Genomic DNA, 13,123 nt, shown 5'->3' on the forward strand with positions numbered 1-13,123 from the left:
TTTAAGAAAAAAAATTTCTTGAATCAAGATTGTTTTTCTATCAGTGTAAGAAGCTTCCATGACTATTCCCGCTGTATGTCTGTATGTATGGGTATGTGTGTGTGTGTGTGTGTGTGTGTGTGTGTGTGTGTGTGTGTGTGTAAACCTCTCATAACTTTTGAACGGCTTGACCGATTTGATCGCGGTTGACGCCATTCGAAAGGGTTCGACTAAACTTAGATTTAGAATACAATTTGAACTGATTCGGACCGATAGATTTTGAGAAATCTTAAAAAAACTGTGAAAAAAATTTTTTCAAATGTGGTTTTTTTTTTTTAATAACTTTCAAACGGCTTGTTCGATCAATTCCAAAAACTAATCAGCTCTTAACATCGAAAAACCACGTCGATCGCCATCAAGACGATCAAAATCGGTTGATTCGTTCGTGAGTTATCGTTGACGACAGAAATCGAAAAAAAAAAGTGTTTTTTTCGAATTACACCGAAATTTCCGGTCTGATCAATTTGTTTTTGAAAATATATCATAGAATTTAAAAAACTGGGTCAAATGCCGCTAACCGCGTGGAAATCGGTTCATTCATTCAAAAGTTATTGCGGTTTGAAAATTCAAAAAATAGTGATTTATTAAATTTCTATCAGACTTTTGAGCTCGGAGAGCTCAAAACTACACGAAAATTATATTTTTGGGCTCGAAGAGCTAAAAAACGTAGTAAATGCAGTTTCGTGCCCTTGAGTATGAAATGAGTGGGAAGTTGCAGGGATGGCCTTTAGGGTCAACCGTTTTCCTAATTTTTTTTTCTTAAAATACTCCACAATTTTCTATCTTAAATCTGAAAGTTCATGCTTTTGAATAAAAAAGTTTTTTTCCTTAAAAAATAAATGAAAAATAAAAAATGGAGGGTTAATTTTTATTCTCATTGAATTCTACTTATTTCATGGTATATACATTAAAATAAATTATACATTATTATCAAATGAAATGAATATATCGTAATTTTAATAATGTGTTTTTGGACCGTTATAGAAGACAACGAAAAGAAAAGCTACAGTTTTGATACCTGTGGTGATATAATCAACGCCGAGTGCTTCAGAATACCCATCAGGTATTAAGGTTACATACTCTTACAAAACTTTATTAACAGACATTAATTTGCTTTGATTGTTGACCATAACCAAAAAAATTTATGCTTTATTTATTACGATACTTTCAATGAGCAGTGTTCAAGAAAATTAAATCAAAACCAAAAGATCTATTATTAACTATATAAAAACATATGGGGGCACCAATGGTGTTGTTTTTAAAAAATCAATTTTTTTTTGCATTTTTCGATAGTTTATACTTCGAAATATGACATACTAAATTTTTGAGTAATGTATCTTAAATATTTTTGAAGCTACAATTCTTGAAGGAAGCTGTTTCTTCAAAATTTCAATTTTTTTATTTTTGTTAATAAAAATTTTTAAAAATTATCTGCATTGATTTTATTTTTTGAAAATTCCCAAAAATTACCTTTTTTTTTTTTTTTTTTTAATATTTTTAACTTTGATAAAAAAATCTTGACCAAGAAATTCTTTTTAGTTTACGATTTCTTCTCTTAAATCAAGTTGATTTTTCTATCGATGGTACGTACAATTCTAGGTATTGCTAATTTATAAAAAATATTACGAATCTATGACTAACTAAATATTTTTTATTTTTGTATACAATAATTCTTAAATTAAAACAAAACAACCAATCTTCTTTAAAATAATTTTATTCTTTAAAAAAATGTATTTTTTTTTTTATTCCAGTGTAAACATCTGTAAGTTTTACAAAAAATTTGTACTAAAAAAAGAAGAAATCAATACCAATAAACTAGTATTGTATAAAGAAAAAATCAATTATAATGATGGTTTATTTAGAATGTAATCGGTAAGGATATTAAGTTAGCACTTGATGTGTGGATTTGTGGGTTAGCGTGAGATTAACACTCACGATGAGTATTCAACCCCAATAGTATAAGAGGGTAGTGACTATGTAGGGCTACCACTGTATCGACACATAAACGACAAATCCCCTTGGTCTTTATGCGCACATATACATATACATATATACATATAAGTATATTCGGTTAAACCTAAAGAGGGTGGTCTATACACCGAAACAAAACATATTGTCCAAATTTAATTGTGAATAGGGGAGCATTAGATATTCATACGTTACCTACTGCCTATTCTATTTTACTGTGCACTATACAACAAACGTGTGTCCATGACAATAACCAGCTACACAAGTTCATTCATCCGTTACATTTTATAATACACCATATATACTGTAAAAAAAAAATAACATAAAAGAATCAATCTTATGTACTGAAAAATGCTATTTATTTTTTACACCGGATACTAAATCGTCAATTATCTATAACCCTTTATCCGAGGTATTGTATGTTATTTTTAACTGTTTACAATAACAATGGCTGATGGATTTCTTATAAATTGTCCATGAGTAGTTGCTGCGCTAGGATTATCGGTAAATTGATGTACAATTTTAAGTTTATAGTGTTCGGTAAATTGATTTCAGATGAGTTTATAAAGGTATACATTGAAGCGAAATGAAATACGGAGGATAAGTGCTGACAAACTAACCACAAAATTTTAATTGTATTTAAATTCAAGTGCCGATGCAAACAGAATTTTAATTTAAACCTTGTATATAGCACGACCCTTTAAAATGTTTACTCTTTGATAAAGAAAAACCAATAAATCATGAAAATTATAAGTAAATAATTGTTAAAAGATGTTTTAAATGTTTATTTGGATTAAACTTTTTTTCAATTTTTTTTGTATTGATTTTGTTAAGATTAAGAGATTTGGATTTGTTGAAACTCGTTATTGAATTAATATCCCAAATTAATTACTTTTAAAAAGATAATAATTAATAATTGACCTGAAAAGGCCTAAAAAAAGACTTCTTTAAATTTATCACAATTCGAAAAAAAAAATTTTTTACCCAATTTTTAAGAGGGCCGTTATGCCCCACTCTTTTCTACTTTCTTCAAAATAATCAAATTTTCCTTGGCTAAAATTCTTCACCAATCAATAATATTTTTTCTGCAACCTAAGCCAATTTACCAACTTTTTTTTCCTATTCTCCAAAGCTGCAAAAAGAAACTTCAATTAAATTACCAGCCCAATTAACAAAAATCCTCCAAACCAAATTAACAACATTTTCATATCCAATATACCATATATCCAAACAAAACAGCAAAACATCAAACGCGAAAACATCAATAATTCACTAATTACATTTAACCAAAACCCTCACCTTACTATCAACTAAGCCAATTAAAACGTAACAGCCCAAGTGAATTAATTTCCCAACAAAGCATCCCTTCCCCATCATCATCCATAACAACAATAAATAAATAATCCCAGCGTGTACCTGAAACAATGAACATCAGGATTTGAGATACTATTGACCACACTGATACTTACATTTCCATTGTCATATACTTACCACGTTCCAGCAGAAATGTTTAGCCAATTGTAGTGAGCTTTGAGGTGCAGGTATTTCTTCATTGTAACTCTCGGTGGGTTGTTTGTTAATAAACTACGTAGGATGTATTTATATAATACAGCATAGTAGCGTAGCGGAGTATAGTTGTCGTTGAGTCTTTTAACAAAACGCGGGAACGTTGAAAATGAGAAGTACTTACACAAGAGTCAGATTTACCCTGTGCGTATACAACAAGTACCACAAAATGATGAAGATTCCGCATAGCAGTACCCCCAACTTTAACCCTCAGTACCTAGTACCTGGAATATATTCTTTCTTCTTTCTTCTCTTTTCTCAGTATAGCACAAAATACAACACGAACACGTTGTATTCAACTGTTACACTTAATACTTTATTTTCCACAGAATTCGCGATCGCGGGCTTGCCTCGTTTACTCTCGCCAGCCAATAGTAGTCTTCCGAGGAAACAAACATCCAAAGCAGAGCCACGCCTCCCGTATTCTTCCATTGGACGAGAGATCGGTAGTCACGGGAAACTTGACTGGAGAAATTCTTCTGGTGGGGGAAGAAGCTTAGGGAAGGGGCAGTAGGTAGAAGGTAGAGTGAGACGTAGGTAGAACTAGGTAATACGAGTATTCGAGTTACTCGCCGGTTATTGAGGGTTTAGCTCTATAATAACTCGCACGCGGTCACTACGTCGGTTGTTTTATCGTTTTATCTCACCGTTCCACGTGGAGATTTTATTTTGTTTAGTGAAGTGGTTCCTGTGCAGTGCGAGTGATTACGTGCTTGTAATTTATTTAATTATTTATATTTTCTTCTAACTCAATTGTATATTGATTAATATTTCCCACGTGGTTTCAATACGGCTAAATCATTGAGCTGGATTATCAACGTGCCGCCGGCAACTTTATAAGGTAATTTTATGTTTATTTTCATTTCTTCTGTTTGTTTTTTTTTTGTTCAGTCTATTGTCCCGTGTGCTCAGAAACACCGAGTGAATAAATTCTCGGAACTCGAGCGAGCGAGTTTTTTTGATCGAATTTCGTTTGATAAATTCTTGGAATTTGGTCGTTAAAAAAGCCGTTAGAGTTTTCTTATTTAGAGAAATTTATTTTTTAGTTTTATGATAAAGTATTTGGAAATTTTTTTATGGGTTTAGTATTTTTTATTGTTGGCTTTTATGTGACGAGTCTTGTTAAACTTGCATATTTAAATTTTTGTGATAATAATAATAATTTATTGAAATTAATAGCCAGCTTGAATTTTGAGAAATTTTGAAAAAAATAAATTGTTTTTGTTATCAATTAAATTTTGAAAAAAATTCCACGTGCTAAAATCTTGAATAATTATAAATTAAATATTTTAGAATTTTTTTTTCCTAATTTTGAGAATTTTTTTAGTTGTTTTATAAACTAATTATCAATTTCATTATTGTGTGATTAAAAAATAGCTTTATTAAAATTAAAAAGAAATACATGAATACATTTAATAATAACAAACATCTGAAAATTAATAAAAATGATTTAAAACGAAAATTATAAGAAAAATTGACGTGTGAAACTTGAAAAAAATAAAAGGAAATTATAATTACACTGTTTTTAAAAATATCTTTGTATTTATTTTTGAGATAAACAAAGAAATTTTCAGTATTAAAGTCATTTATTATTTTGTTAAGAAATTTTGTTAGTGTAGAAAAAAAAATTGTCCACCTGCTGTTGTGTGAACTATTTGAAATCCTTGAGTTGTAAACAAAAGATTACATATTAGTTCTAACTTAGTGTTTACTGCACCATCAAAGGTTTTGTGTCATCTATAATTATTTTACTAAAATTTTAAAATAGGAAAATAAATTATTTTAAATGTAAATTTAAACATTTGGTAACAATTAAAAATTAAATATATTGAAATTAATGAAATTACAAAGCAGTATGTGAAATTTTTTTAAAATTTTAATTTTTAATTATTAATTATGATAGATTTTATTGTAAAAAATTTTAATTCAAGAAACAAAAAAACAAAATTTTTTTTTTTTTTAAATAGTTTTTAGTAAAAAAATTTACTTTTATATCACAAGTCCATAGAATTAATTCCATGGATTTTTTATTACTTATGGAAATTATTTCTAATAACTCCCATAAAGATTTTAAATGTTTTATTTATTCAACAATAAAAAAAAAAGAAAAACAAGTGTCGAGTGACTGCTGTTTTTTTGTATAAGAAAATTCTAAGTTTTTGTTGTGAAATCGGTTTTATTTTATTGAATAAAATTATAATTAAATAAAGAATTGGGACATTTCTCTGTGAGGTATTTTCTGAGAATTTCTTTGAGACATCATGACTTTGAAATTATAAATAGAATTTATTCTATAACAAGCACGAATTCGATGAAAATTTAACTATGTAGCTTCTCAGCAATGTTTTGATTTGTTTAACAATTAAGTTAGAACAAAAAAAATGATGAGAAATGAATATTTGCATGGTAAAAATTCAAAAAAGTGCAATTTTTTAGAAAACAAAAAAAAATAATTATTTACATGTAATTTTAATGGGTAATTATGATTAAAATTATCTTTTATTGAAACAAAAACATTAATTGTAATTGGAAATAACGTTGATTGTAGAAATTATCAGTCATTTCATTAAAAAAAAACCCGCTTAATTCAATAAATTGATTCTTATTGTTATTGTTATTATTGACAATTTCTTATAAATTTTCCCACTTATATTTTTATACTCAATTTAATCCTTACAGCAATCTTTTGTCTACAATCAAATACTTAAAATAGAAGAAATCTTTTGAGTTATGAATATTCAATTTGACTTGAAAATATATAAAATAAAAAAATTATAAAACAATGCGTACAGAAAATTAAAAAAAATTTTTATTTGCATGCTACAGAAAATTTTTTTCTACTAAATAACATTTTGTCATTATTTGAAATTTTGACTATTTACAAGAAGTTAAAAAGTACTTCGATATTGTTTAAAATTCAAAAGTTAAAAAGTAACAATTTTTTAAATTCATTTAATAAATAAATTAGTGCTAAAAATGCATTACATTGAATTTAAATTTATATTTTTTTATCGATTTTAGTAAAATTTCTCAATTTTTTTCCACAAGTCTGTTAATTTCAGTATAATTACTAATTTTCTATTCAATTACATCATAAAATTTAAGTATACATGTGAGTGATTTATTATTGCAAAAACTGAATTATTTTTTAGTTTCAATTTAATTATTTATTAGTAATCATTATCCTTCTCTTTGTTTATGCACTGTTAGTTTCGATATTGACAATATCGATAATAACTAATAACTTGGTTTAGAATTTTTTTTTTGTTTATTAAATTGAAATAGAACAGTTGACATGTCTTTTTACAGAAGCTTAAAAAAAATTTCTTAATAAAATTTTTGGTTTACTTTTTTTCCGCTGTAAATTCTATCAAAAGTAATCCTAAGTAAATATTTTTCAATCATAAAACGATATGTAAATAATTTTTGCTTATTCAAGATACAAATCGCTTTTCTGACAATTTTCATTTGTTTATCGTAATTCGTGAGGAATTAACGCACAAAAAACGGATTTATTGACTCTTGAAATCTTCTCTTACTAAGAAAATTTTCTACAGTTTAAGTTAGGAATTAAAATTTTCTCAAATTAATTATATTTATCAAGATTAAACAATTTGATTATCAATTAAAATAAAAAAATTATGTTTGATTTGAATTTTTAATTTTTTATGCGATTTTTTAAAAATAAAATTACCCGAGTATTTTTTTTTTAAATATTTAATTGAGAATTTAAAGGGAAAAATACCGAAATGAAGTCAAAAAAATTCTTGGTTCAATTCAACTCTTTTTCTGTTTTTTTTTTTTTTTTTCTGCTAAAGTTTCCTCTTATTGTACCAGTGCGATAAAATTGCTTTAATTTTTCATAATGCGACAAAGAAACAAGCATAACATTTTTTAATTCCATAATTATGGCATTTGAATTTCAATAAATAAAAAAATAATTTATGCGAAAAGTACCAAAGTGAAAGCAAAAATATTTTGATTAAAATTTAATCTCTTTTTTCTGTCAAAATTTATACTCAACAAAATCACTTTAATTTTAAAAAATCCGCCAAAAAAAATAAGTATAAAATAAAAAATTCCAAAACCAAAGTTACCAATTATAAAAAATCAGTAAAACCCAAACGAAAACTAGCCGAGTCCAAAAAGAGAGATAAAACTTGTTGAAAAATCCTTGTGTAAAAACAACAAAACATTAGGACAGAAAACACCAGGGGGCTAAAATCCAGGTCCGGGTAATAAATAGCACCGTGCTCTCTCATCTATCGGCGTGGTGTTGGTTCCCTCCTTTAGAAAAATAAAAAACCACCCCAGAGGTCATAGAACCGAACTAAACATTCAATTAGCGCTTCCTAATTCCCTCCCCAGTTGTCAACAAGCATTACCATTACTTCCAGCATCTTTGGTGTTGTATAGTACCAAATAATCTCTCTTTCACTTATTCCATATTGTTAAGCTCTTACTCCCCCATATTAAATGTTCGATGTTCTATGTAGAGCATACACCAACACATGAATATGCAGGGTAGGGTAGTGTCTTATTCCCTTTATCCGTGACCCCAGTTGACAATCGCAACCATACCGTTAAACTCTCAACGCTATCGGTGCCCCATTGCCGCCCCCGGTCGACTTTTTTCGTCACCCTTGTCCTGTTCATGACCTCCGTACATATCTATTAATCCCTGCCCTGATATAATGATAATAATAATAATGACAACAACAATAATAATACTTCAGTGAATGACACTCGACACACCGATAGCTCGTCATCTATAGAGATCTTTTTATTTTCTAACCCTTGGATATAAATAGGACCGGAAAGAAATAAAATAATTCCACTGAGGCTTTCAATTCCAATCTCTACCACATCTACTATTTTTTATTTTATTTTTATTTTTTAATTAATGGATACTTGAAGTTTGGGGTGCTATTGTACCCCCAAAGTGTCCTCGGGGTTATTTTGCTAACTTATAATTTGCAGAAAAAAAGGCTGTCTTGGTTATTTTAATAAAAGTTACCATAAACTTTTTTAAGCGGGAAATTATTTTTTTAATATTGAGGATTTTGATTCAAAAGTATTGATAAATATTTTATTTTCAAAGTTACTTATGTCGGCATTTAAAAAATAATCAGTACTTTTGATTACTTAAGGAAGAAAGTAAAATTATTTTTTTATAAATCACAATAATGTTAATTTGATTCCTAGATAAGGGAAAAATTCCTAAACCGAGAAGACAATTAAATAAATTTTATTTGATTAAATTGTCCGAAATTAAAAAATAAAAAACATACATTACATTTTGTCATTAATTTAATTTTTTAGTAATTTTTTAATAAAACTTTTTTGAAAAATATTGATAAAGTTACGCGAGATACATAAGTATGATTAATTTTAGAAGCAAATAAATGTACATAAAGTGACACTTGTGTTTTTTAAATCGACCGAATTTAATTTTTGTTGTAAAAAAATAAAAAAACAGCATCGAAAAAAGTAGAAAATATTTTATTAATACAAACAGGTTCAATAATTATAAAGATAATTTTTAAAATAATTCACACTGTGGAAATTTGCCCAGTAAAAGTTTGAAAGCAAGTCTTGATCAAAATTTTCCCAATAAAAATTTTAATGTCTTAGAAATTCGTTCAAATTGTAAAAAGTCGCGTATTTCAAATTTAGATGTAAGGTAAAAGCCCCAGTAAGTCTTGTTTGAAAATTACGAAAAATTACTCAACAGAAATTTAACTTGAACTATTTATTCAAATTTATTTTCCAATAAAAAAATAATTTTTTTAATAGTCATACATAAAACCGTAAACAAAAAAATTTTTAAACATTAACAGTAAACTTTTTTAATCACAAAAACAAAATTATTATGAAAAAAAAAATTTTCTTGGCCAAAGTGAAATTTCTATATAATTTACAGCTCAAAATTTAAATTAATACTAATAATTTTCAGTTTTGATATTAATGTTTTTTGTTATTACAGAGCCGGCGGAAACATGTGTGATGGCAATACAGCCTTCTCAGATTCACTGCGCAACATGCAGTGTTTAGCGGGCGCAGGGTCCACACCAACCGGTGTTGGTGTCGGTGTCGAGCAAATGGGTGTTTCACTTGCTAACTCCCTGAACGCCGCAGCATCTGCGGCCGTGGGGGCTACTAATAAAAAACCGCAATCGGAGCACATCAAGAGGCCGATGAACGCGTTTATGGTGTGGTCGAGGATGCAAAGACGGAAAATCGCTCAAGACAATCCTAAAATGCACAATAGTGAAATTTCAAAACGATTAGGTAAGTTTTTTGAGAAATTTTTTTTTCGTTTTTCTAATGCAATTTTTTAACTAGTGAGTAATTAGTAAAGTGACTAAATTTTATAAAAATTTTTTTTGAATTATTTTTAAACTGAAATTCACATAAATTATTAATGTCTATAATTATTCATAAGTTTAATTAAAAAAAAAAAAAATACAAGTGAATATTCACTTTTATAAATTCAAATTTTTTGCACAAGTAAATTATAAAAAAGAAATTTTTTTAATTAGTGCTAGTAATTTTTTAATCAAAATTGTGAGTTAACTATGAAAGATACGAAAAATTTTTTAAGGAATTTTTTAACAGAAAATTTAATTCCTTACAAAAAAGGTTTCTAATAATTTTTTCGTATCTTCAATATTTTACTCATAATAAAATTCATAAAATAAAAAAATTTTTTTATTTATTTGTTTTGTTTTATATCATGTCGCAAGTGAATTTAATGAATTAATTTGAATTGAATATCTTGAAGCAAGAATGAAATTTTGAAAAGATTTTTCTGAGATTAAATACAGCGTTTTTTTACTCAGATGAAAATCTTTAATAAATTATTAAAAAAGAACTTAGTTGTTACTTTGCTATATTTTATACAAAAAAATTATACATCAAATTTATTTAAACTAAAAATTTTGCATAATTTTCTCAATTAATTGTTAGAATTTAATTTTTCAATGCTTTTGAATTGATTCTTATAATTTTTTTACATAAAAAAAAAACTTCATAAACTAATTCGTCATATTAAAAAAATCTTTCGCTAATTTCATCTTCTAAATTTAAAAAAACAATGATAATAAATCAATTTCTCCGTCTACTATTTCATTTTTATAATTGTCAACCCTCAAAACTAATTACTCTCAAAATTCTCTATAAAAAAAAAGAATCTGATTTAAAAACAAGCTTCTCCCAAACAATTAATAAATCCTCATCTCACAGCGATCATAACAATCCGTTAAATCGCTCGCGACAAATTCCATTATAGCAGATCGAGGATCCAGCGTTTGATCCGTCTCAGTATCACAAAGCCTTTTCACAAATTCTTCTAAAATCCCATCCTATTTTAGCGGCATTGCGCGGGAAATTATTCGGTAGAGTTGCGGCAAACGATAAAAAAGTGAAATAAAAAATTTTAAGTATAAAGAAGCGGCTTTTAGCGAGATCCTCTATCAAGGTATAATACACATTTACAATAACGTACTCAGGAGCTCACAGTGGCTCCCTTATTCCGTCTCGTTAGTCTCACCAAAGACGACAAATATATATATATATATATATATATATATCCATATCCACACATTGAGGTTAGACATAAAGGAAAAGGGCGACATTTCCTGTGTGTACGGTAGTTACACGCGTGTATAGACTATATAGCAAAGGAAAATCTATCAAGCGTGACGAAACGCGCTTCAAATACACATACATCTAGCCCCAACAAAACGAAAGGCATTTTTTGCTATAAAATACCCGGAAATCTACAAATATTCTTTTTCGTACCACCTCGACATATTTTATAAAATATTGGAAAAAAATTTTATTTTAAAGTTGTCGCAAAAATGATATTCTGCCATTTATGATTTACTTTCAATTCTTTAAATAATTATTCACAAAAACAATATAAAAAAAAACTATAAAAAATACCATTAATTTTTACTGTAGTCTACCGGTTAAAAATAATAATGATAAAAAGTTAATAAGATCAATAATTAATTTTTACTATTTTAATATTAAAAATTATAGGAAATTAAAATGTTCTTGCTGAAACTACTAATGAATTTATCGGGATCTCCAGTAAAAATTAATCTAAGCAACGGTATTATCTACACTAATAAAAAAATTAACTTGACTCAAGAGCCAAAATCTTGAACCATGAAGAGCTCAATATTCTTGGTTTGAGTAGAAAAATTCTTGATTTAAGAAAATTTTTCTTAAGGAAATTTTACTTAATTCAAGAATTTTTCGTCTTGATTCAAGACAATTACCCTTTTCAAAATTATATTCTTGGTTCAAGAATTTTTCTCTTGAATCAACTTAATTTTTTTTTTCTGCGTACCATTTTGAAGAAAATGATTATCTTGAGACCAGAAAAATTGGTTCAAGAATTTATTCTCTTAAGAAAATCATTTTCTTTAAAATAACATTCTTGGTTCAAGATTTTAGCTCTTGAGTTAAGTAATTTTTTTTATCAGTGTACTAAATTTGAGGCTGCGCTGCAATCGCTCTCAGTCTATCAGATGTATAAAAAATTACACATGTTAGTGATCAGTTGTTGCTCAATTATAGTTAATTTAAATAAACTTTTATAGAATTATCATTCTATCAAAATTTTATGTAATTAGTTAAATATTATTTAAAACTGTACTTTAAGGTCATTCGTAATTTTTTTTTTACTATTAGCTATTATTTTATACATATTTTCAAGTGAAATAACCTTAAAAAATTAATTGAACATTCAATCTTATTAAACCTCGGAGTTCACTGGGGGTCATTTTGATCCCAGAATTTTTTTTGTTCTAAAATATTTCTCGGAAATAGGTTTGTTTTTAATTAATTTTTTCAACATTAAAAACTATGTAATTCAGAATAATAATGATTGTATTCAAAAGAGCATTGTTTTACCTACCAAAAATGTAACAACGTGAATTCCGATAAAATGCATAGTTTCTGAGATATAATTCTTTGAAAGTCAAGTAGGGTCAATTTGATCCCGTGTGTACTCTAAAGTTCTGTTCGGAGGTGTGCATTTCGAGGATTAAACTAAAATCTAGTTTTTCCAAAGTTTAAAATCTATTAAATAAATAATATTCTATTAATAACAATATTTCTAATATTAATTCTGTTGCATGTGTGAAGTAACCTTAAAAAGTATTGCTGTTATTTATAAATGGTAAAGTAGCGCCTTAGATTATAATACAGTCCGGTAATTTTTTCAATAAATCTATAACAGTAAATTTTAGAAAAAAATTTTTTTTGCAAAATCTTCACTTTCTCCGTCATAGTTTGATCCCCTCTTGTATGCAAAAAAAAAATCCGTAACTCGCGAATACAGTCGACGCTCTCTGTATTGGACCTCTCTGTATTTGACCACATTCTTCCTCTGTATTTGACGATTTTACACAGCTCTTATGGACAAGGACGAGTCAAATACAGAGAATGGTCCTGTACGGGTGAGTCAAATACAGAGAGCGTTGACTGTATGTAAGTTTTCGGAAAACCCTTGGCTAATCCCCTCTTTCCGCGAATT

The 13,123-nt window shown here is 27.5% G+C and overlaps 1 protein-coding gene and 1 long non-coding RNA gene across 3 annotated transcripts in view; one reads left to right on the top strand and one right to left on the bottom strand.

Annotated features, from left to right (window-relative positions):
• Positions 1–2,980: 2,980 nt before the first annotated feature.
• LOC123266595 lies at positions 2,981–4,093 on the bottom strand. Its single transcript, XR_006509814.1, has 3 exons — positions 3,499–4,093; positions 3,307–3,423; positions 2,981–3,139 (listed from the first exon to the last, which is right to left on the bottom strand). It is a non-coding gene; the product is annotated as an uncharacterized LOC123266595 (long non-coding RNA).
• A 40-nt stretch (positions 4,094–4,133) lies between these two features.
• LOC123266580 (transcription factor Sox-3-like) overlaps positions 4,134–13,123 on the top strand; it is a 30,893-nt gene continuing 21,903 nt past the window's right edge. Inside the window, exons 1-2 of one of the 2 annotated variants that reach the window (XM_044730886.1) lie at positions 4,134–4,414; positions 9,560–9,864. In XM_044730886.1, coding sequence (XP_044586821.1) covers positions 9,573–9,864 — 292 coding nt within the window. In that variant the 5' untranslated portion in view covers positions 4,134–4,414; positions 9,560–9,572. Of the gene's footprint in view, positions 4,415–9,559; positions 9,865–13,123 lie in introns of those variants that run through there. The other variant, XM_044730887.1, reaches the window with a different exon arrangement.

The sequence above is a fragment of the Cotesia glomerata genome, linkage group LG6 (assembly GCF_020080835.1).
Source record: "Cotesia glomerata isolate CgM1 linkage group LG6, MPM_Cglom_v2.3, whole genome shotgun sequence".
Taxonomy (NCBI): domain Eukaryota; kingdom Metazoa; phylum Arthropoda; class Insecta; order Hymenoptera; family Braconidae; genus Cotesia; species Cotesia glomerata.